The sequence below is a fragment of the Lissotriton helveticus genome, chromosome 2_1 (genome assembly GCF_964261635.1).
Source record: "Lissotriton helveticus chromosome 2_1, aLisHel1.1, whole genome shotgun sequence".
Lineage (NCBI taxonomy): Eukaryota > Metazoa > Chordata > Amphibia > Caudata > Salamandridae > Lissotriton > Lissotriton helveticus.
The window spans coordinates 592387936-592413579 of record NC_136059.1 but is presented as its reverse complement, the minus strand read 5'-3'; the positions used below and the strand labels follow the sequence as shown (position 1 = coordinate 592413579).

Here is a 25644-nt window from a genome sequence, read left to right as displayed (position 1 = left end):
TATTGGAATCAAACGTTTTGTCAGAATCAACCTTTGAAGTCAAACATACCTCTCTTAATCAGAAGGGGGAAAGGATCACTTGTCCTGCTTAAACCTTGGGTTTACAGGTCGAGGAACTGGTATCTCCCAACAAATATGACCCTCATACACGTGTATGTTGGTAACTTCTCTTAAGCGGTATATACTGTGTCCCCGCTTTGATACACGTGCGTGCGTAATCATTGGATCATTTTTTGTATTGTGCACCCTCCACCAGGAGGTTTTGCCTTAGGTTTAAGACAGTAGTGATCGTGGAAAGTGGGGGGTCTAGTGGTGGTGTCGTTATTAAAAAGTCCGGACAGCCAGAAAAAGGCAATTTAATAAATCTGGATTCGGACTATAGATAAAATTCTTGGTGCACTCTTCGAATTGGTAAGGGATTCAAGTGCACTATGTATAAGGTTTAAAAAGAGGTCAACATGTTTCAGCCTTTGGTAGTCAGAGGATCTATAGGCTTCCTCGGGGAGTTAGGCCTTACTTAGTGCCTTCTACTCGGTCCTGGCAGCATGTGCTGACTCTGCCTGTCATCACCCGGAACTCATCCGGGTGATGACAGGCAGAGTCAGCACATGCTGCCAGGACCGAGTAGAAGGCACTAAGTAAGGCCTCTCTCGACCAGCCTAACTCCCCGAGGAAGCAATTTTCCGAAAAATTAAGGTACAATGAAGCCTTAACTCACGAAGAATCAGGTCAATAACCCTTTATTCTTCTCACAATTTTTCACTACGATTTTCTCACCCCCATTGGTCCTGACGAAAGCCTATAGATCCTCTGACTACCAAAGGCTGAAACATGTTGACCTCTTTTTAAACCTTATACATAGTGCACTTGAGTCCCTTACCAATTCGAAGAGTGCACCAAGAAGTTTATCTATAGTCCGAATCCAGATTTATTAAATTGCCTTTTTCTGGCTGTCCGGACTTTTTAATAACGACACCACCACTAGACCCCCCACTTTCCACGATCACTACTGTCTTAAACCTAAGGCAAAACCTCCTGGTGGAGGGTGCACAATACAAAAAATGATCCAATGATTACGCACGCACGTGTATCAAAGCGGGGACACAGTATATACCGCTTAAGAGAAGTTACCAACATACACGTGTATGAGGGTCATATTTGTTGGGAGATACCAGTTCCTCGACCTGTAAACCCAAGGTTTAAGCAGGACAAGTGATCCTTTCCCCCTTCTGATTAAGAGAGTAAACTACGGAGACTGAAAGGATTTTCACTCTGCCTCCCCCATCCCTATGATTATACACGTCAAACATACCTCACCACACCTTGGTCTCGACTCGCTTCTTACCTTCGAGGTCGGTCACGGTTTTGCTCGATGATGAAACTAGGACGACCGAATGAAACACTCTCCGTTGCATTTCTCTCCTAGGTGCAATGCAAAATACGCTTGGGTTGACCACCACGAGGTCTGCAATCTCGGCCTCTCCCTGGACAGCAGAGAATCCTCCTACTACACTTGCCTATCGTTCTTTTGTAAAAAAAAAAAAAAATGTCAGACACAGGAGAAAGAGAAAGAAAGTGGGTGTAGTACAAGATGCGGGGCCGAGAGTCATCAACAAAGGCTAAAGAGCCCTTGCTGAGGAGGAAGGCGCTGGCCCTTAGGCCAGATGCAAGAAGAATCTGAAGCCATCTTCTCTGAGGCCTCTGTCGTTGAGAAAGACTTTGAATTCCTCATGCCAGCACCACAGCAGGAGCCAGTTTTGGGGCAAAATAACAGGGTCCATCAACGGCTGCAGCTCAAGATCATTCTTGAACCCCTAAGCTACCACTCGTAGAGGCATAGTGCTGCTCCCACCAGAGTTCAGCATTCAGTCCAGAGCTGGGAGAAAAAAAAAAGCCCCCGTTGATCCAGCTTATTTTCGAGGGGATCATTATCCCAGATTCATTGTTATTGCACACTGCTCATCAGAGGGCCTCACCACAGGGGATACTCCTCCCACTGAGGAAGAATCAAAAAAGATGATTCTGCATGAAAAAGGGTAGCCTTTCGGCAGTCACACACTGGCGAATTGCCAACTCTGTAGGCCTCCTCTTAGATGCAATCAGTACCACTGACAGGAGATGGAGGCGGACATAAAGCATCTTCTTGAGGCTCACCACAAAATGGGTCAAGAGCTGATTGCAGATGACAGAATAATTAATAGCACTAATCTAGGTTGTGACCTTGATGCAGCAGATACAGTGGTTAGAAGGCTCAACACTAGTGTCCCTCATAGACCTTCTGAGCTGAGGGTCTCCGGGTTTAAGCAGAGGTTCAGCAACCCTGTTAGTGTACCTTTTGATGGTGTGCATCTGTTCGGCACTCAGGTTTATCAGATGCCCAAGACAACCAAAAAGGATACATACATAGCAAAGTCTACAGGTGCCCTTCAAGCTCCCATTTCAAAGTCTGCTTTTCACAAGCGCAAAAACAACAGTTGATGGACAGAATGCAGAACAATGTCATACATTCACCCCAGTACAGAGATCTGGGCCTAAATCCATCATTTATTTGCTCACCATGCCATTCCAGTTTGACCCCAGCCAAATGCAAATCAGTTTAGACCCTGTGCCTCATGGGAACAGTCCAGCCCGAACTGCCACTGGACTGGAAACCAGCATCCTGAGCAAAATAATGATTGGTTTAACCCAGATCTTTTGACTGGGGGTGAATTTTTTTGATTTTGTTCTGCATTCCGTCCATCAATTGTGTGTCTTTTGCTTTTCACAAGCAGCACACCTGGGAAGGGAACAAGCCAGCAGGCTCCGCCTAGAGTTCCTCTTCTCAGCAACAGCTGTAGCAACAACCCTTTCAGGACCCTCAGCCGCCTAGCTGTTTTCAAAAGGAGGCTGCTGAGGAAAGGGGCAGGGAAAGGGTAGGGGTGGCTGTGCAAGGGACTCCTTTGCTGCAAAGCAATGGCTCCCCTTCCCTTTCTCCGATCACAGTACACCAGTCAGGGGAAGAATAAACACTCTTCATGTCACTTTGGAAAGCATTAAATCAGATCAATGGTTCCTTTCCATTGTGCGGGAAGTGCAGTGCCTCAGAATTGACACACCCCCTCCAAACCTCCTGCACCACCATCAAGTACTGTGTTCAGACCAACTTCGTCTCCTAGAAGATGAGGTGCATGTGGTCCTTTCAAAGGACACCATGGAACCCTTACCTTAACACAAGCAGAGGTGTACTCCCTGCTTATCCCCATAGCTTACTGATCCTCGGCATCCAACCACTGAACAATTTCATCTCTTCTGCATACTTTTACATGGTCGTGTTACAAGATGTCATCCCCTTGCTACACCAAGGTGACATAGCAGCATTGGATCTGAAAGACACATACTTTCACATCCCTATACACCCAGCACACCACCAGTACCTTTGTTTTGTGGCAAGTGGAAATGCTACCAGTTCAAGGTTTTACCTTCTAGGGTTTCTGCAGCCCCTAGGGTATTTACAAAGTGTCTAACAGTCATTACAGCCTATCAGCACTGAAATGTTATTCTTGTGTTTCTATACTTAAACGATTGGCTGATAAAGAGCAGCAGCAACCAACAGTGTGTAACATACACTCCGCAGTCAGTGTCTCTACTTCACAATCTAGATTTACCATTAATTCGAAAGTTGCATCTCCAGCCCTTCCTAAGCCCGTTCCTGAATGCCGAAACGTGCTTAAAATACCCAACCAACAGAGGGAAATGGCATTCTAACAGCTGCTGCCTCTTTTTCACACAGACCTTCCCATCACTGTCTGCATCGTAATGAAACTGTTGGGAATGATGGCTTTGTATATAATTATTGTACCACGTGCAGGTTGGCACAAGTGGAAGGATCTAGTGTTCGTAACAGCCAGGGCCCAGCATTCTCTCCATTGCTGGAACAGCATCAACCTGCTGCTCAGCACAGCCTTTCTAGACCCCCTCCTACAGGTGACCTTCACAACAGATGTATCTCTTGTGGGTTGACTAGCTCACCTCAACCAGATGACAATTCATGATTTTGGGACTCCTCAACACTAGGTTCATCATATCAATTACCTGAAACTTTTAGCCATCGCATGATTTTTCTCCCAAATACAGGGAAAACAGTACTTATAAAGACAAGACAACATGATGGCCATGTTCTACATTCACACCACTCCCCACAGGTTGTTCTACTGGCACAGGAGATCTGGCATTTGGCAGGTCGCCACATCATTCACCTGTTGGTGGAGCATCTACCGATAATGCAGAACGATTTTGCGGAATTGCTTAGCAGGATGCACCAATAGGTACACGTGAGGTAACTCCACCCACTTCCAACGATGGCGAACTCCAACAATCGACCTGTTTGTCTCACTTGAAAACACAAAATGCTAAAGCTTCACCGCCATGTACTTGGTGGGTAAGGAAGTTGAAAAAAGCGTCCATGTCTCTCATCCTAGTTGTGCCAGCCTGGGTCCTTGAGATGTCAGTCCCACAAGAAGCTTCCAATCAGGCCAGACCTTTTCGCTCCGCATTAAGTTCAACTCAGACACCCAGACCTTAAACACCTCAATCGAGCTATTTGGCACTTGGGTTCCTAGAGTTTGACTAGAGTTTGACTACCTTAACCTCCCACTGGAATGCATGGCTATTGTACAAGAGGCCAGAAAACTCCCTTCTTGTGCCTGTTAGGCATCTAAATTGAAATAGTTCTTCCTCTACTGTATTGCTAAACCGCTGGACCCTTTTACAGTCCCGTGCAGGAGTTCGTTTTCTACAGTGTACACCTCTACAAGTCTAGCTTACATTTCCATGCACCTATAGCTATCTGTTGATGAAACTGTGTTGATTATCATTATCATATACCAATACCTGACCAATTGGATCATGCATTAGTCCAGTTTAAATGATTCCTTGGGGAACACTGTTCTTTATGATCTTATTACCCTTGTTTTTTGGAATGCTGGGTGCCCAGTACTTTTGATGCATTTGTACAGGGCAGGGCATAATAGTGTCACCTTGGATTTCTTTTTGGAGATACTAAGGTGAAGGTGACTCCTTCTGTAGCCAAGTGGCCAACTCACAGCCTTCTCAGAACGAATCCTGCAAGCGCATGCTGCAAGGGTCTCCTAGTTTTGTAGGAAAAAGCCAAATCATAAAAAAATGTCCAGACTGAATTACAGGAAAAGATAACAAATCTCCTAAGCAGGACAACTCAATGATGACTGGAAACTATTGGGAAGTCCTGACAGAACTAAGTAAGGACTTGAGATAACTGGATCCGTATGCAAACCAACAACAAACCAGAGGAAAAAAAGGAAAAATGATGGGTACAAAATTTAGTTACAGTGTTGAGATACCCTCTTGCAAAATGAAACTCATACATTGTGACTCAAGGTTTCAATACCAGCAGTTTAAGTATTGTCATCCGTCAGAAAATATATGGCCAGGTACCTAAAGTCAACCTTTAGGATTGGACTCTCCTAAAATGTGCTGCATTGTAAAGCATTTTTTAGCCACCTTCTTAATTTGCGCATTCCTCTAGATTCCTACCCAAATGGTTATCTCATGACAGGACATCATTCTACAAGTCACATAGCCCACACCAACCCAAAAAAATGCTGCTCTTCTACTATTAGTGGCATAGACAGAACCGGTTATCCATATAAAAATATGTCGCTGTTGGAAATTAAGGCACTAGTTGAGGGTGATAAAACCCTACTTATTTATTTATTTTATTTATTTATTATTTATATGGCGCACGAATCATCCCTAAGGGGATCTCCCGGCGCCTGAACAGCAGGCAATATAATGCAGTGTTATTCATTTAAAATAACCAGGTTTTTAGGTGCAACCACAATTCTTGCCGGAGTGAAACGCAAGAAAACCCCAAACTAACATGTGCTCAATCCTCTGGTTGCTTGGCACAAAGCTCTTAAGTGGCTGGCACAATCAGTTGCTGCAGGCTTACTAGTAACATTTATTTTACAGGCCCTGGGTACATATAGTACCACTTGACTAGCGCCTTACAAATAAATGAAAAGTGCCAGTTGGTTATAAGCCAATTTCACTGTGTGTAAAGAAGAAAGCAGAAGCACTTTAGTACTAGTTAGCAGTGGTAAAGTACACACCGTCAGAAAATCCAACAAAAATGTGTTCAGCGAAAAGGAGGGTGAAGGCAAAATGTTTGGGGATGACCCTGCAGTCCAACAATGGCTAGTTACCAGTGAGTATTGTCTCAACTTAGAGGCAATGTATAACGTATTTCTGCAGCACTTCAAACAGTAATAAAGTGAGAACACAACAGAAGTAAAATTGAGTAATTACTTGACACAGAAACCCCAAAAATCCAATTAGTAGACCCGGGGATATGCAATTTTAAAGATTTAGGTAAAAAATAGTGCTTAAAAACACAAAGCGCCAACTATGGTTATCTGGTCAAGCTGGACCAGAACAAAGTCACAAATTCAGGCCGACCTAGATGAAACGCGGGCGGGATACAGGGACTAAGTTAGGCCCACTGAACAAAGTACTTTAAATCCTGGTTGTGGGGCATTGCGAGATTCCGCATTGAAGTTGTGTTGAGCAACGGTGGTTCTGGGGAGCTGCGGGTTGCGATGCGGAGTCCTGCATCGAGGATGCATCGCACAGTGGCCGTTCCAAAAAGCTGTAGGTCTGCTATCAGAAGTGCAGCATCGAGGATGCATAGTGCAGCTGTGGTTCTAAGGGGCTGCAGGGCTGCAATGCAATGTCCTGCATAGAGGATGCGCTGTGGTGCGGCTCTTGTGAGGTGCAGTGGGGCCCTGAATCAGGGATACATTGGGCAACAGCAGTTCCAATACAAAGCTGCAAAGAGATGCGCTGTGTCAGGTGTGCTGTAGTCCAGAGCTGAGCTGTCACTTTCAGGGCCCCTTCCAAGGGTCCAGGACTGGGCGGGGGCAGCTCTTGGGGGCTGGACTCGCAGACGGCAAACTCCAGGTGCAGGGTACAAGATGGTTGGAGCCTTTCCTGACCTTGGGGCTCTGATCAGGAAGCCAGCTGTTGGAGTCACCCTGATGATGGTCCTTGGTTCAAGATGCAGGTTCAGTCCTTCTTACTCGGCAGGCAAAATAGCAGAGCAGCACATCAGTCCTTCTGTGTCTTCCACAGGTCTAGAAGTGTACTGAAGAGTTGGGTCTTAGGGTAAAATATTTATACTTGATGCCAGCTTTGAAGTAGAAGTTTTTAGAAGGGTCTACCCCCAGAGCTGAGTTGAATTTCCTTCGTCCCCGCCTTGCCAGTTGTGAGTGTGCTGAGGCAGAAGCTTTATGATGTGCAAGTGTGGTAGGTGACAACTCCACCACATCAAGTCAGAGATGTCCCATCCTGCCAACACCTATTCCCCCTTTGTCTCACTGTCTGGGAGCAATACACACATACCAACTGCCAGCTACACCTAGTTATGGGACCCAGGATTAACCCTGGGCGTAGTGGGGCTCCGCGGAGCTACGCGGAGAGGGCGAGAAGCTACGCCCACTCCCGCACTCCGCGTAGCCCCACTACGCACCTCCCTCCCGCTCTCCCCTACATACATTATTTAAGGAATTACAGTGATTAAAACAATATTAAAGCACTTACCTTTTCCGGGGCTCGTCCGGGGCTCCCTCTTTGAATAGCGTCCTTTCCTGGATACCAATGCGCATGCGCGGGCGGCCGCACATGCGCATTTCTCCCGAGAAATGCTCATGCGCGGGCTGCCGCGCATGCGCATTTGTTTCCAGGAAAAGGACGCTATTCAAAGAGGGAGCCCCGGACGAGCCCCGGACAAGGTAAGTGCTTTAATATTGTTTTAATCACTGTAATAGCTTAAATAATGTATCTAGGGGAGGGCGGGAGGGAGGCGGGTGGCGGCCGACTCGGCTACGCCCACGGAGTGGGCGTAGTGTTCCCGGCTACGCTGTCTACGCAAAATGCGTAGAAGGCAACACTACGCCTACTCCGTGGGCGTAGCCGAATCGGGCGCCCACCCTTACCCAGGATACAGGCACTAAATGGTTGGGGCAAGAAAATGGCAACTTCCTAAAAGTGGAATTTTCAGAATTATGACTTCAAATCTAACTGTATCATTAAAGAGGGTTTTCATTTATCATTCTTTGGAGACGAAACTTGACATTCCTACCTGCTTCCAATTGAACGATATCATTAAATAAATGTAAAAAGGACCCCAATGTTATCCTATGGGAAACGTAGGCCATGCAGTAGTGAAAAGACATTTTCCCTACCGGGACATATAAAAGTTAAACGTACATGTTCAACTTTTTAAATACACTGCACCCCACCAGATGGGTTGTTTAGGGGTTTACCGTAGGGGTGACATATATATTAAAAAGGAAGGTTTGGCTTGGTAAAAGGGTTATTTTGCCAGGTTGAAATGGCAATTTAGACTGCACACACACTCTGCTACTACAGGCCTGAGACATGTTTAAAAGGCTACTTTACTTATTTATTTATTTTCGTAATTTGTATTGCGCGACAAATACCCAGAGGTGTCTCTGCGCATTTAGAGCTTCAAGGGGCAAGACCCAGCTGATGGAATCATTGATCAAATAACCAGGTTTTCAAGGATCTGCGAAAGGCCATGAGAGTGGGACAGGTTTTGATAGCTATGGGTAGAGAGTTCCAGAGTCTGGCAGTTGCCACCAGGAAACGTCTGTCTCCCCAGGTAGAGGTTCTAGTACGGGGAACAGGTAGTACGAAGGTGGAGGCTGATCGCAGCGATCTTTTGGGGGCATAGATCCTAAAGGCGTTTCTAAGGAAATTAGGCCCTTTCTCGTGTATGGCCTTGTAGGCGATACCGAGTGCCTTGAACTTAATTCTACTCCTGACTCGTAGCCAAAGGAGGTGGCGTATGGCCAAGGAGGTTGCATGATGTTTAGGGATGCCAAGAAGGACCCTTGCTGCCGCGTTTTGAACCGACTGCAGTTTGTTTAGAATTTGTTCTTGTGAATTAAGGAAGAGGGCGTTGCTGTAATCCATTTTGGAGAAGACCAGGGTGGTAACCAATGTTTTCCCTGCTGAGGCTGGGAGGTATGGAAGTAGTTTTTTAATTTTTCCTCAGCATGAAAAAAGCGGATGAGACCACTGTGTTGACATGATGTTTAAAAGATAACTTGTCAAACATGACTCCCAGGGGGGGCGTGGCTACGCGAGCGGAGATGGCGGTCGCAGCTTGCTAGAGCTCCCGCCGGCCCGCCGATTATCCGACGAATTATCCTGTCCCCAAACCCACAAACCCACTCCCGGATAGCGACGGATGTTTCTACAGGCGCCGGGTGTCATCCGGTGGGCTCAGGGGTGATCTCGTGCCCCCGGACAGAACCGAGCAGAGAGGGGCGAGGTGCGGCCTGGTGGTCGCGGAGCAGCCGGGGCCTCGATTTTGGCGACGCGACAGGGTGCGCTGCCTGGCCCGGGAGCGGCCGCGGTGTTGGCTGTCCCTGAGGCCGTGATACTTCGGACGATCCTTCACCCGGGGCCAGGCTGGGCCGGAGAGAGGCACAGGCGCCACGAGTGGACTGTGGCAGCGGAGGCGGCCTGGTGACCTGGCGCAGCCGGGACCTCAATTTTCGCGGCCTCGTGTCGGGCCGGGGCCGGCGGCCTAGAGGAGTGACTGGTATCCCCTGGAGACCCTGATTGGAGGCGGCCAGACGTAGGGCGACCGGCCCGGCGAGCAGCAACTGTGAGTAGTGGCCCTCCCCGGCCCCCCCCCCCCACCCCCCGGGCCCACTATTCCGCGACATTATTGGCTTAGCAGTGCAGGACGCTGGGAGTCCTCGCACCTCCTGACAAGCAACGTGGGCCACGGGGGGGCCCTGGTCAGCGGCGGCTGGGGGGGCTGTTCCTGGGGGAAGTGGCTGAAGCCTGCCCCCCCCCTCTAATTCTCAACTGCCACCGGACCTTACCGGAGAGGCTTCCTTCGGGTCTCCCTGACTGTGGACCGGCGACCCTAGTGGCCCTCATCCACCCGGGCGAACATGACCAGGGGAGGTGGTGGATCCACCAAGCAGGTGACCATCGACAAATTTACTGGCCCCGGTGGGGGCCCTGGATCATCGGGGGGTGGTCCATCAGGAGGAGGACCGGACAATACAGCCCTTATGGCGGCTATAACTCAGTCGCGAGACATGCTGGACGCAAAGATAGGGGCGGTTGGCGCAGACGTAACCCTGTTGCGCCAGGATCTTAGGAACGCAGTGGCACGAATCACGGAGGCCGAGTCCAGGGTATCAGTGGTGGAAGAAGATGTAGGTGCCCTGAAGAAGAGAATGGCGGCGATGGAGGACGCGCAGCGGACCACAGCGCTCCGGGTGGAGGATGCTGAAGGGCGGGCACGGCGTAACAACCTCCGTTTTCTCGGCTTTCCAGAGAACTGTGCCAAAGGCAACATGGAGCAGTTTCTCACACAGTGGCTGGAATCATGGATGCCCCCGGGGTCGCTGTCTACCTGCTTTGTTATCGAAAGAGCACACCGCGCCCTGACACAGAGGCCGCCTGAGGGCGAGCGGCCTAGGGCGGTGATCGCTAGGCTGTTAAATTACCACGACAGGGACGCTATACTGAGGGAAGCCAGATCCAAGGAAACCCTCCTGTTTGAAAGTCAAAAGATCATGATTTTCCCTGATTACACTAGACTTGTGCAGCGACGGCGCCAGTCTTTTGTGGCGGCTAAGGCCAAGCTGAGAGGTCTTAAGCTACAATACTCCCTGCTGTACCCGGCGCGCCTGAGGGTGATATTCCAGTCACGGACATTGTTTTTTGATACCCCGGAAGACCTTTTCAAGTGGACGGATGAAACAGTGCGGGTCAGACCGAATCCTCAGCCAGGACTTCATCCAGGCACCCCTGAGGGTTCACCGCGGGCGCAAAGAGACCGAACGACACAGAATGGGCGGTCCAAACGCTCTAAATCACGCAGGCGTGCGGCCTCGGTGGATGGCTCACTGGACGCTGGCAGACCAGAGGACTCGGAGCAGTCGGGAACAGATCACTGAAGTCTCCGGAGCCTCGGCTCCCATTTATTGCTAGAAATGCTGAGACTCCGGGCTGGGTGCGCTGAGTCGCTTGTGACCTGTGCACTACTGATCACTGTGCAGCTCTGAGATAGTACTGTTTTGCTCTCCTGATTGGGGGGAGAGTTCTTGGGTGGGTTTGGGACTTGGGGACTGCGATATAAGGGCTACCACCCCCCTAGTTGTGAGTGGGATGTCAAGGGGAGGGGGGTGTGTTTATGGTTTTTCTGCTTGGGATGTTGGGATCCATTGGTGTGGGTGGGCCCGGGCCCTCGGTTTTGGGCTCGAGACTACCCATGCCGCGACAGGTACTTCATAGTTCATTGAGGTATAGGGTGGGGGGAGGCGGGATGCGGGCGGTCGGGGTTGCGACTGCTGAGTTGGGGGAGGGATCTGTTGCAGTTCATGGGACGAAGGGGTTGATAGTTTTTCTCGGGGTAGTTAGCGTAATGCATGTGTGTACCAAAATGATGCTTTGTGTGGTGTGTGGCGGGTGGTGCGGGCCTGGGGGGCTTTTATGGTGGACTCCGATTGACTATGGCTGAATCGATCGACCGACTCCCTGTGGACTTTATGCGGGTGGTTACGTGGAATGTCAGAGGATTGTTGGACAAGATTAAACGGGGGGCGGTGTTGCGATGGGGGAAGAGGGAAGCGGCAGATGTATTACTACTTCAAGAGACTCACATGATGGGCACTAAGGCACTGGGCCTACAGAGATTTGGATATCAGCAGGTCTTCCACGCGGGGTTCTCCAGAGGATCCAGGGGAGTGGCTATACTGATACACCGCAGGGTGGCGTATGTGCACGAGAAGCAGTGGGTGGATCCTCAGGGCCGCTACCTGTTTGTTAAAGGCATGGTGGGCACGGAGCCGGTGGTGTTTGGAAGTGTGTACGCCCCCCCTCCCCTGCAGTGGGCCCTGGCTGAGCGGCTGTTTGCGGTATGGGAGGATATCTCTGGATCACTGGCAGTGGTTGGGGGTGATTGGAATGACGTGATGGACGTGAGTGTGGATCGCCGGAGACGTCAGGAGGTGACTGGCACCACCCCCCCCTCCCTTCCGCCCACCAGATTGCATGCCATGAGTGAGGGGCTAGGCTGGGTGGATGCTTGGCGACATATGCACCCTGTAACCCAAGACTATACGTATGTTTCGGCAGTGCATGGCTCGTTCTCGCGGTTGGACTATATGTTTTTGCCTGGAGAATATTTGTGTAGGGTGAAGGGCGCTGACATCTTGCCAAGGGGCCTGTCCGACCACTCCCCGGTTTCGGTTAAAATAGATCTCCATCGGAAACGGCAGCCGTTTAGATGGAGGATGTCCTCGTGGCATCTCCTTAAACCGGCTTACGCTAAGCACTTACGAGAGACTATTGACCATTATTGGCGGGAGAACCTAGTGGAGGGTGCCGATGTAGGTGTGGTGTGGGAGGCTATGAAACCTACTATACGGGGAGTCGATATTGCATGGTGCTCGGCGGCCCGTCGACAGCGACGAGAACAAACTGCGGAGGCTGCTGCCCGAGTAGCGACCCTCGAACATGAACACAGTACCGGTGGTGATGGGGTGGATCTGCGGCTGCTCCTGCAGGCACAGCAATCATATGCGTCCCTATTGCTAGACGAAGCCAAACAGGCGTGGCTCGCCACCAGAAGTAGGGTGTATCAATGGGGGGACAAGTCGTGTTCCATGCTCCATAGATTGTGCCAACACAATTTCCAGCCCCTCGCACTACCGGGTCTCACGAACGACAACGGAGACGTTCTAACCGACCCAAACGAATTGGCGGCAAGCTTCGCCACGTACTTTACAGACCAGTATGCCCCACGTGACCAATTGCCTGAGGGCGACTTAGCCCGTTTCTTCGAGGAGTTCCCACCGGTGCCGGTGTCGGACGAGACCAGGGAGGCCCTGGATGCACCCCTCACGGCGGAGGAACTGGGAGACGCGTTGGGGCAACTCAACGCCGGTAAGGCCCCTGGACCAAACGGCTACCCGTGCGAGTTTTTTAAAAGATTCCATGTGCAGCTGGGATCGCACTACCGCCGAGCGCTGGAAGCGGCCCGTACCCGGGGTCTACTGCCACCGGACTGGCGCCATGCGGAAATAGTGGTCTTTCAGAAGCCTGGCAGGCCCCCAGATAGCCATGATTCCTATAGGCCCATCTCCTTAATCAATACTGAGGCTAAGATACTGGCCAAGGCCCTAGCGAACCGTTTGGCTCCACACATTACTGCCTTAGTCCATTCTGACCAGGCAGGCTTTATGCCCCGAAGGGCGACGCGACACAATATCAGGCGTGCGCAGGCGGCGATCGACGCTGTTGGAGCCCTGGGGGGCCAGGCGGCGTTGTTGCTGGCCGATATCAACAAGGCCTTCGACTCGGTTGGCTGGTCCTACCTATTTACTTTGCTATCTTGGCTCAACTTAGGCCCGGTCTTCCTCTCCTATATAAAGCTCCTCTACACTGATGTTACAGCCTCGGTGCGGGTCGCCGGGGCGGTGTCAGAGACATTCCGCATAGGCCGAGGGACCAGGCAGGGCTGCCCGCTCTCCCCCTATCTTTTTGCGCTGGCCATGGAGCCCTTGGCGGCGAGAGTGCGCCAGGATGCACAGATACGGGGCTTTGTATGGAACACTACCCTGTCGGACAAGATCGCGCTATACGCGGATGATGTCCTCTTTTTCCTCACTGATTTGCAACGCTCGGGCCCACGTGTCTTGGAGATCATGCACCACTTTGGAGAGGCCTCGGGCTTGTATCTCAATATCCACAAGTCCACCCTGTGGGTGCTATCAGGAGACCCGGTGACAGACCCTTGGGCCTCGGGATTGCGAGTGGCCACGAATGGGCTGAAATACCTCGGAGTGTTTCTCTCGGACTCGGCTGACACTGCCTGGGACCGTAACCTGCAGCCCGTCTGGGAACGAGTTCAGTCGGACGTCAAAACTTGGTCTCGAATGCCCCTGACAATCTTTGGCCGATCTGCCATTTTCAAGATGGTTGCGCTCCCGCGCCTACTCTACCAGTTGCAAAACCATCCGTATCCTATTCCACCTCGGTGGTTCAAACAGGTCAACTCAGTGCTGGGCCGCTTTCTCTGGGCGGGAGGCCCTGCTCGGGTGGCATTGCGCACATGCTTTCTATCCACCTACTGTGGAGGCCTGGCCACCTCGGATCTGCAGTCGTACTACCAGGCCGCTCACCTCCTTATTCTGAACGAATGGTGGTACTGTGACGGTGGGGACCCGGCCTATGCCCTAGAGCGTGCTTTGATGGGCGATAACTCGCTCCATACCATCCTATACTCACCCCGACTGCGTACCTCGCTGCCAAGGGTTACCAGACTCGTGTTTGCTATATGGCGACAGGCCTTGCGTCGCGTGGGCTGGTGGGGCCGACTGACCGCTGAAACACCTTTATGGCGGAACGGCATGCTACCTGAACTCTCTAAATTGCCAGGCTTCGATGGCTGGGATGCGATAGGTATCTCGCAGCTAGGTCAAGTGATGTCTGGTACGTCGCTCAAATCCTTTCAGGCCCTTAGTGCCGAATTTGATATGCCCCAATCTCAATTTTTCCGGTACCTTCAGTTCCGACATGCACTGACGCCCAGCATTGCCAACCTTGACTCACTCCCTGACTTTAGCCCGATCGAGGCGAAGGTCTTCATGGGTGATCTTGGGGACAAAAAAGTATCGCGCATTTATCAAACCATGGTCACCCACTGCTCCCCTACTCTTCTCTCACTGAAGGCGACTTGGGAAGTTGACCTCGGCCCCTTGGACGAAGACGACTGGCGAGAGGCCTTGGAATCCCCGAGGGGGGCGGCTATCGCAATGCGATTCCGACTCATCCAATTCAAAATTCTCCATAGGGCATACTATACCCGAGAGCGTCTGTGGAAGGCGGGCCTGATTGGGTCCCCGGAATGTCTGCGGTGTGGGGCTGAGGTGGGTACGCTACTTCATACACTGTGGTCGTGCCCTAGGCTGGTTGGCTTCTGGAGGGGTGTTTGGGGCTGTCTGTCTGAGGTGTTGGGCTGGACCCTCCCCCGTACTCACCGTCTGGGTCTGTTGCACGTCCTGGAAGGGGTTGGTGGCAATATTTATAAGCGGCACCTGCTCCTACTGGGGCTGGTGGTGGCTAAAAGGGACCTGGCCCGAGCGTGGAAGAATGTGCGCCCCCCCCCCCTGACTGCATGGAAGGCTGGTATGGACTTCTGTATGGGCCTGGAGAGACCTATATTTGAGGCGCGAGGATGCCCCCGCAAACACTTTAAGATTTGGAAGAGGTGGGCAGACTATAGAGATCTAACACTGGACCCTCCAGTGGAGCCTGAGGAGGACCTCTAGCCCCGTACTGGCTGGCAGGGCCCATGTCCACGCACATTACCCACGTCATTATCTTACATCGTTACGGTTAGTACACACATGCATGGGGTTCGGGTGGGTTCCGGGTGGGATCGGGGAGTTGGGTGGGTAGGTAGCAATATAAGGTGAAGGTGGGGTGACTGTTTTCCGGTATCCTTAATTGCATCATCTCCTTGCTTGGACACTTGGTTAAGTGCTGTGATTGTATCGTAATGTTTGGTGGTGTAGTCCTGACTGTGGGCTGCCACTATATTTCATATGCTCATCTTCACCAATAAACTAGTTGTGAAAAAAAAACATGACTCCCAGGTTTCTGACCTTGGCAACCGGGACTGGGGGGGTCCCATTTGCTTTGGCCACCAAATGGGAGACCAGTCGGGAGAGAGGTTGCCAAAGGTCATCACCTCGGTCTTATCCGAATTAAGTTTCAAGCAGTTCCTTGACATCCAGGAGCAGATGGCTAGCATCCCCTCCTGGAATCTCGAGGCAACTGCTGGTCCATTCTTATGTACGGCCAAGACCAACTGGGTGTCGTCTGCATAGGTGGTTAGAGACAGCCCGTGTGCCTTTATGACCCTCGCCAAGTCCGCTACATATATATTAAATAATGTAGGACTTAACGAGGAGCCTTGGGGCACCCCGCAGGGTAAGGTGAAGAAGGGTGAGTAAAACTCCCCCAACCTAACCGCCTGCGTGCGGTTGGCCAAGAAGGATGCGAGAAGGTTTTTGGCCAGATAGTTAACCCCCAGAGATGCGACACGGTCGATCAGTATAGAATGATCGACCGTGTCGAAGGCGGCAGACAGATCTAAAAGTATAAGGACTGCCGCCCTACCTTGGTCTAAAATGGCCCTAATTTCATCAGAGGCCTTTATGGGGGCGGTTTCTGTGCCGTGGCCCTTCCTGAAACCAAATTGCGTGTCATCCAGGAGTTGATGCCTGTCGATGAGCTGCTGATTTATCAGAGATTCCACGATTTTGGCAGGAAAAGGGAGACAAGCAATAGGTCTATAATTGGCTGACTCTCCCGGGTCAAGAGAGGGTTTTTTTAGCAGTGGTCTGATAACTGCTCTTTTCCATATATCTGGGTAAATCCCGGTCTGGAAGATGGAATTACAGATATCCGTCAGAGGAGGCGTGATGACCTCTGATATAGAGTTGGATATTGAGGATGGGCATGGGTCCAGGGGGGAGCCTGACCTGATGGCGGTGGTGAGTTTACTAATTTCTTGTGCTGAAACCGCTTGGAAGACAGAGAAGGTAGATTTTGGTGAAGGAGACAGGGAATGGGCTGCGGAAATTTCAGGTCATTTGGGAGGGGAGAAGGTGGAGTATATTTTAGTAACCTTGGATGCGAAGAAGATGGCTACAGAGTTACAAAGATCTTGTGTTGCCTCGATGGAGGGGTCTGCGGGGGGATTAGAGAGTGAGTTAACAACTTGGAACAACTTCCTGGCTGAATTCTGAGCAGACTCAATTTGAGATGAAAAGTAGGCGCTCTTGTGTGTAACAATAGATCTTTTGTATATTGCCAAGGCGTTTTTATAAGTAAGCTTCGCTATGGGGCAATACTGTCTTCGCCAGTGTCTCTCGAGGTTCCTACAGTACTGTCTATGAAGTCTGAGGTCCTCGGTAAACCATGGCGCGGATGGCACTGCGCGATTGGGAAAAAGACGTTTGGTCGGGACTAACTGATTGCCCGCCTCCAGGATCCATTCTTGATACCTTATGGACCCTAAATTTGGGTCGGGGGATGCCCTATAGCGGGCGTTATTAAGGGTGGCAGAGAAAAGTGGGATATCAAGGTTCTTCCACACTCTGGTATTTTTGGGAACGTGTGTTTTAGGCTGAAGAGGGTTAGGGTTATGAACTGGTATGGTAAAGACAACTGCGAAGTGGTCTGACCATACTAGCGGGAGAACTTTGATCAGCGAGATGTCCTGGTTGTTAGTGAATAATCCATCAAGATTGTGTCCTGCTTGATGGGTAGGGCCAGCTGACTAATTGACGAAGTCCCACTGACTGGAGATCGGCAATTAAATGGGTAGTGTCTTTATCGCCTATAGCTTCTAGGTGAAAATTAAAATCTCCGAGAATAGTTAAGTCACTGGGTTCTAGAGAAAGTTCTGTAAAATGGTCTAAAGAAGCAAGAAAGTGTGTGTGAGGACCGGGGGGACGATATAGCAGAATGCCTTTAAAGGCTTGATTGTGGTTAAGGGATATGGAATAAGCCAGAGCCTCACAGTCAGCATGCTGGATAGGTTCTATCGTAACAGAATATATGACTTTATAAATGATGGCTAGGCCGCCTCCCCTGCCTACCGCTCTGTCAAGTCTTGCCACACAGAAACCGTCAGGGGTGGCCGCGCAAAAATCTGGACCAGAGGCCGCATCCCCCCATGATTCTGTGATGAAAAGAATTTCTAGTTCCTGGTCCATGATGCACTCCCTGATTTCCAGATGGTGTTTGGGAAGGGAGCGAGCATTGATCAGTGCCATGCGGTAAGGTGGTCTATACTCCTGGGTCTTAGGAGGGAGATTGATGAGTGAGAGGGGAGAGTGGATTGTAAAACCGCAGCCTGGGCAACTTTTGGGGGCTGACGTGCGAAAAATAGGGAGAGGTAGTGTTATACACCGTTGAGTATTCTTACCAGTGTTAAGGTCCTTTAGATGTTTCGAGGAGTAACGCAGATGAGTGCCAATAATGTGGGTAATCCCAGGACCAGGGGATATGGCCCTGGGCCCGGTTCTGGCGCGAACAAGCGCAGACGGGCTTGCCTTAGGCGCGCCTGCGGCACGCCCGCTACGCGTCCTGGGGGGCATCCGGTTTTTATGCCGATGGTGGTGAGCAGCTAAACTGCTAACCTCGGCGCAAACCGGAAGTGTAGTTTTCACACTTCCTGTTAGGCGATCTATCCCTCCACACTATCTGAATGATCAGTGGTGGACCGGGGAACACGCCTATCAGAGCACAAAGTAAGTTCTCAAATCAAAATACTTTTAGTGATATGGCAAAATAAATGTGACATTGTTAAAAACCGCTAGGGCGCTTTTAAGTACAAGTCCGTTGGCGATTTAAAACAGGTATTAACACAAGTGAATAATACTTCGAAGTAATACTTAAGAGGGTGGCACAATCAGTTGCTGCAGGCCTACTAGTAACATTTATTTTACTGGCCCTGGGTACATGTAGTACCACTTTACTAGGGCCAGCCATACAAATAAATAATAAGTGCCAATTGGGTATAAGCCGATTTCACTGTGTGTAAAGAAGAGAGCAGAAGCACTTTAGCACTAGTTAGCAGTTGTAAAGGGCACACAATCCTAAAATCCAACAAAAATGTGTTCAGCAAAAAGGAGGGTGAAGGCTAAAAGTTTGGGGATGACCCTGCAGAGAGTGCCTAGGCCAACAATGGCTAGTTACCAATAAGTATTGTCTATCTTAGCTGATTTGTATGTCGTTAGGGTCTTAAAGCAAGACTTTAGAAGCACATAATATAACATTAGGACAGGAACGCTCACCTGCTTGAGTGGAAATGACAGCTGCTCACTGGGAGCGAGTACACAGGCATGCAGAAACATTCAAAGAGACTTTTAGAAGATTAAATGCACTGACCAGCATTAATTGCATTCTTTCAGATTCTCATTCAGACTGAGGCAGGCGCAATGGTAGATGTCTTGCAATTACTGGAGGTAGCTCAAGAAACCGTAGCTCCACACTTTGTGAAGAGACCAGAGATTTCCGAAGAGGTGGTAAGTTAGTCTTGAAATGTTTGCATTGTTCATCACCAGCCGATTAAAACACCCAACAATACTAGTAACTGTAGAACTAAGTGTATTCAAAGTAATGTGGAGACCTAAAAATCACCGTAGTGTATATTGCTGTTATTAACTATACTCAGGTTCACAAGTTTATTGTGCTACATTCTTTGAGGTTAACATTGTATATTTCTCTTGGATATCAAGTGCAGATGAATCAATGTAGAACAAAGGTTGAAACTGTGTAAATAATGTAGAATCTGTTGATGGGATAAAAAGGATATTGCGCTATTGGCATGGACACAGGCACTCAATTTTCTGCTTCCTGTGCAAGCATGCAGAGAATTAAAGGGGCAGATTGACAACAAAGACATTGACAGAATGATCAATACAACTGAAGGATAACCCTATGTGAAAGAGTAGTTAGGCATGAGACAAAAGCAGAACAACTTCAGTCCAACTAACAGATCCCTACCCATAACGTTAACACATATATATAGTTCCGCTGAAAATGTTCTCAAGTACCTATAACTTGTGCCATCTAAAGAAACTAAAGCTTATCATCGAAAATGTCATGAATGATATAAAATGTATGGTAATAAGCCGTGCATGGTGAGCGTACAAGTTATAGTTACTTGAGATAACTATAACTGGTCAATATCAGCGGTTTTGTTAGTTTAAAACATTACGATTTAATTGTAATTTTTACCTAAATAGAGCTTACCTTTAACCTTTTGAATTTTTAGTGGATTTCTAAGGTTGTTTTCAATGTAAAGTAAGGTATTTTTATAATTCCTTACTAGAACGTCACTTTCTTTGCTTTTTTCAGTGAATGTCCGTGTTTTTTTAACGGAAAGTAAGATGTAGGTCACCATGCGTGGTGTGGGGTTGGTCTCGCAGGGCTGGCTGCAACCCCCTGTGGGCACCAAACCAACCTGTGCCTAACCCCTCACCACCACGTTCATCTGAGTATGTCATATAACAATATAAAATACATCATTTTAAGTACGGCTACTAGCTGTGTCAAAAGGTCTGAACACCAAAATATAACAGGCGGGCTAGTTGGCTTTATCAAAGGATCAGCACATTAACATGTATAAAGCAATCCTATTGGCCTTGTCAAAAAGTCACCTATAACTATGATCAAATGTATATTTAATCAATTCAAACAATGCAATATTTAATAATAGTTATTATTGCAAAATATTTTCGGTAAAGTATTATTTAAAAAACACATTTAAAATCCGTTTTAGGCTTTTTTTTAAAAATCATTTGTCGGACCATGAAGTGCAGCCATACAACCTACCAGAAGGGGTCCGTGCACTCCAGCTGAAGAGCAGGCATCTACAGCTTGGAGTGCTTTTACAATATGATAAAAATATGACTCCTGGGGTGATGGATTCAATGGCACAGGAGATGTGTTTATTATTTTTAATTTTGTATGTTGCTGGGGACTGCTGTGCTCCTATACGACATGCTTCTACCGACAATTACGAATGTGAAAACCTCATTGGAACCCAAAACACCCTGACCTTGGAAATTCAGCTTTTGAGAGTGCATCACAAGAAACTCATAGAATGAATGGAATCCAGTGAGTCAGCATTAGCAACAATGTGGCCTTCTGTGGCTGAGATGAAATCACAATTTAAGGACCTGCAAAGCGAAGTGAGCTTCATTTGGGTGAAATCAGAAGATACTGATGGCCGATCAAGGTATAACATGCGAATTATAGGACTCCCAGAGGAGGCAGAGGGGCCCAGCATGGAGTTGTTCCTTGAGGACTGGTTAATGAACACAGTGTTAGAGGGGAAGCATTCGACCTTCTTCTCTGTGAAACCAGCCCACAGAGTACCGAACAGAATGCCTCACCTGGCCAGTTGTTGCAAGACTGTTAAACTGCTGGGATAGAGATTGTATCCTGCAGGACTTTAGGAACAAGGGCCCCTGGCACGTGGAAAATGAAAGGTGACCAAATACCCAGATTATAAAATGAAAGTCCAGAAGTGACAAAGATCGTTCATGAGGTCAAAAGGAGACTTTGTCAGTTGGGCATCAGATATTCTCTCATGTTTACCACCAAACTTCGGATGCTGAGAAAACGGTCTTCTTCACAATACTGGCAGAAGCCTGGGAGTGGTTGGAATCCAATGGTAGGCTACCTCGACGACTTTTCATGTATTGGAGAGTGGATAGTTGATGCAGAAAACTTGACAGCGCCCCCAACAGAGGTGCAAGGGGCAGGCCAACAAAGGAACAGGCAGCAAGAGAAAGAGCCATGGTGGTAGCAGAGGTGGAAATACACAGCAGCCCCGACACACAGATCTGCAGCAGAGCTCCGTAGACAGCGGATATATTGCCTTGGAGGACATTGAATTGGAACTGAGGGCTAGCTGGGTTGTTATGTAATGTTGTGCAGCTTTGTCGAGCACTCTTTTGTCCAGGAGGGGTATGCTGGCGCTGACCAGGTGCGAGTCTAGCCACATTAATGGGCTGATATGCTTGAACTTGATATATGACTCTGGTTCATTATATGCCTATGGTATGTAAGACATATTGAATAATCCTATTTCGCATTTGGAACATAAAATAAGGGAGGCAGGGGGAAGGCAAGGCAAGGGAAGCAGCGGGCGATGCACACAGTATCATGGAGCTTAGAAAGGAACACATAGACCTCTTTAATAGATCAGGATGGCTGGATTACAGGGAATACATATCCCGTCAGCAAGGGAAGGGAGATAAATCGGGGGACTGCTGGCCTGGATCTTGCGTACTTACACACCTAGAAGTCCGATAGGAGCCATTATATCTCCAAGAGGTGAGACGTTCAACACACAAGCAGACATTAATAGCAATTTTGCGCAATACTATGGTGACCTATACACAGCCAGAGATGTGGCGGAAGGGCCTTTGTTGCATTCTTGTAAAGATATGATGCCCATTCCATGCATACATCTGCTACAGTAGCTTACCTTGGATGAACTGCTCACAATAGATGAGGTTCAGGCGCAATTGATCATATGGCACATAAGAAAACCATGGGTACAGATGGATTCCCTGTGGAGTTCTATGCCACAATAAAACTAAACTGGCTTCAGAATTTCCCCAGCTTTTCAAAGACGCTGAAGATGCTGGGAACCTGCCTGAGACATTGAGAGAGGCACTGATAGAGGTTCCCCCTAAACAGGGTTGGGACCCGCTTGATGTGTATTCCTCTAGACTGCTGTCACTTATTAATGAGGATTCCAAAATTCTTGGAAACGTGTTAGCCAATAGACTCTGGTAATTGAAACTCTGGTTCAAAAGAATGGTTTTATATCTGGTAGTAACACATTTCTAAACCTGAGACAATTATTTTGACTCTTGGATGTAACCCTCGAACGATGACCCTCCCACCTGCCAATGTGACATTGACATAGAAAAAGCATGTGACACCCTAGAATCACCCTACTTGATGAAAGTGTTGAAAAGAATGGGGTTGGCTTTGTAAATTAGGAACTGGATAGGAATTGCCTGGTCTGTTGGCTTAGTGGACTAATGTGTCCACTGTAGGGACCTGTGTTCGACATCAGGGTCACCGGTTAAAATCCTGGCAGGTCCACTCAGCTTTTCATTCTACTGAAGTTGATAAAATGAGTACCATTAAGTTGGATAACAATAAACATCTGTTTTTTTAGTACCAAGATACCCTTGGGTGCACGTGCGCTTTACAAATACACATGTTATGTTATTCCAATCCGAAGACCACAGTCCGTATGGGAAGAATCATCACTGACTCATTACATGTAGGTAGGTCGGGGCATCAGTTAGGGGTTTCCCTTATCTCCAATAATATATTTGACTATGGAACCTTTGGTGGGCCTATTCAGACAAAGGGGTTCCGATTGGGGATAGCAAGTAATAGTGCCTGGGAGATTATCTTGCTCTTCGCAATGACGTACTTGTTTGTTTGAGGAATGTACAGTGTGCTCTCCCCTGGAGGATGGAGGTGCTGAATTAGATTGGTACGGTATCTGGGCTAAAGCTCAATTGGGCTAAATGTGCTTGTTCCCACATAGACAATTGACAGAGGGAGCACGAGAAGGCAATGAGCAGAGTGGAAATAGCAAAGATGTTGGTGATGCCCAGATGATTGTATCACTTCTCTGTCCTTGCAGTGAGGGATTCTTCAAAGATCTCAATAATTTATTATCCAATCTCAAATGGGGGACAGGTAGAAAAACAGTAGCCCTGCACAAAGTATATAATTACTTGGACAATAGATTATAGAGAGAAGATCCATTATGAGTTCAATCATACAGCAGCACAGCTGCAATGGCCTATGAGATGGCTATTAAGTACTCCTAACCCACAGAGGACAGGAATTATACAGGAGCTCGCGGGACACCACTTTAATGGTTGATGGGGCCACTGGATAGGACTACACTAGCAAATACCGGTGATGGGTGCAATCTGTTTCAGACTTTTTAAAATCGAAGTATCGTCCCCAAAAAGGAACCATAGATTGAGTACCCATAGGACAAGTCACCCGAATAAAGATTCAAGTTCAGCATAAAAAAAAGCTTTGTCTGGAAAAGAAACTAAAAAAATAGAAACTCACTCCTGATAGAGAACGTGATAACAACCATCTATTTGCCATGCAGTACTCCAGTCTTCACCTTGGCTTGGTTCAATGTCAGGAATTGGTGGTAAGTAAAATCATTTAAGTGTTGCTCAAGGTATTTATTAAAGTTGGGAGCAATACATGTCATTATTTGGACGAAAACACTTCTCAGTCCTACAGCAGAGGCCTTGGAAACCATACTGCACATGCGGATCTAGTGACTGCCGTCCTCTACTTTCCTTCTGGTGTGTAATGCTCAACCTGAGATTAAAGCCTCAAACCTTAAATGAGAAACAAAATGGTTGTGCATGCCTAAATTGCCCTCTCCATATTGCATAGAATTAATACTGTGCCACCTCCTTCAAATCTAAGGTGCAGGGATGAGTGGAACATTTTCTTCAAACTCCTTTGAAGCACCATTCCTACAAACTTGGAATGGTGCAGTAAATAAAAGCCAAACACCTACTAAAACTTAACGTTCTCTGCCAATCCATTGTGGTAAAGGTGCAAGGACTAGAAAGCCGCATTGGATGGATATATATATATAACAGAACTGCTAAGAGGCCAATACACCCGGATGGGCAGGAATGCTGTGTGTGCACCCTGAGAGCGTAAGAGCTCATTGTTTATCCATTTACCTTACACGGCTGCTCTTGGCCGTGCGGAGGATCACCATTTCCGGTTGTAAGAAGATGATACTGCAACGCGGAAAAGTCGTGGCTCAGAACTGTTCTCTGCCGCTCGATTTGACGTTCCAGAAGAATAAAGGCAGCTTTGTTTCCCTAACCCCTTCCTACTCAAGGATATTAATTGCGGATAATTGTGTATGAGAGCCAGGACCCTACTTAAGGAATATTACACTCACCCCATGGACTACAATTACCAACATGCCCGAAAAGCCACGCCCACTTAGGGTGTTGCGATCTAATAAAATAATTGATTGCAAAGGTGAAGTGATGCCTGCCTCCTTACTGAGACCCCATGAAGAAGAAGCGGAGTGGCCTCGAAACGTGTCTGGTCATGAAACAAATTTTTTAGGTGGAATGGCAACAGAACTGCTAAGAGGCCAATTAACCCGGATGGGCAGGAATGCTGTGTGTGCCCCCCGAGAGCGCAAGAGCTCATTGTTTATCCATATAAATATAGTGGGGCCTCAAATGTCCTGCCAATTTCTTTATCTCCGAACTTCTGGACTGATCGCAGCCACGGCAAAGTTCCAAAGCGCCGCGCAGCCTCTCTTTTTTGTCGAGACGGTGCATTCTTTCACGGCAGAGCTGCCGTGTAATTTGTGTTTTCCAATGGCCCGAAAAGAGAGGCTGCGCGGCGCTTTGGAACTTTGCCGTAGCTGCGATCAGTCCAGAAGTTCGGAGATAAAGAAATCGGCAGGACATTTGAGGCCCCACTGGAGGGGGAGAAATGCTCTTTAATTAAGGTTTGCACAAACTCACTATGAAGACAACTACTTTCCAATTGGGGACTCGTTGTCCCAACATGCAACGTACTATACACAAGCACTGCGCAGGACCCACGGGGGGTCTCCGCATGTAATTAAAAGCAGCAATTGGAAGCATCTGTGTGAGCCTGAGCTGCCCATGAGGAAGAGGCTGTGTCCTCGAAACACGTTGGGCGGAAAATGTTACCTGAAATGAAGGTGCCGGTTCTCCGTGAACAATAAAAGCCGGTTGGCTTTAAACTGCTGGGAGTGCGTTCTTTGAAGCTTTCGGGCCATTGGAAAACATATATATAAATATATATATATATATTTCACACACTCCTGGTCGCGCTTCCTTCTGAAAAACCAGAGTCGGAGCCCAATTGTTTTACGATGCTGTCAGTTTATTGGCAGAGCAAAACCCAACGCGTTTC

General features: G+C 48.5%; 1 protein-coding gene across 1 annotated transcript in view; it reads left to right on the top strand.

Annotated features, from left to right (window-relative positions):
• Positions 1–25644, top strand: part of PTCD2 (pentatricopeptide repeat domain 2) — a 281004-nt gene that overhangs the window by 197447 nt on the left and 57913 nt on the right. The window contains exon 9 of the mRNA XM_078675279.1: positions 19059–19172. Coding sequence (XP_078531405.1) covers positions 19059–19172 — 114 coding nt within the window. The remainder of the gene's footprint in view (positions 1–19058; positions 19173–25644) is intronic.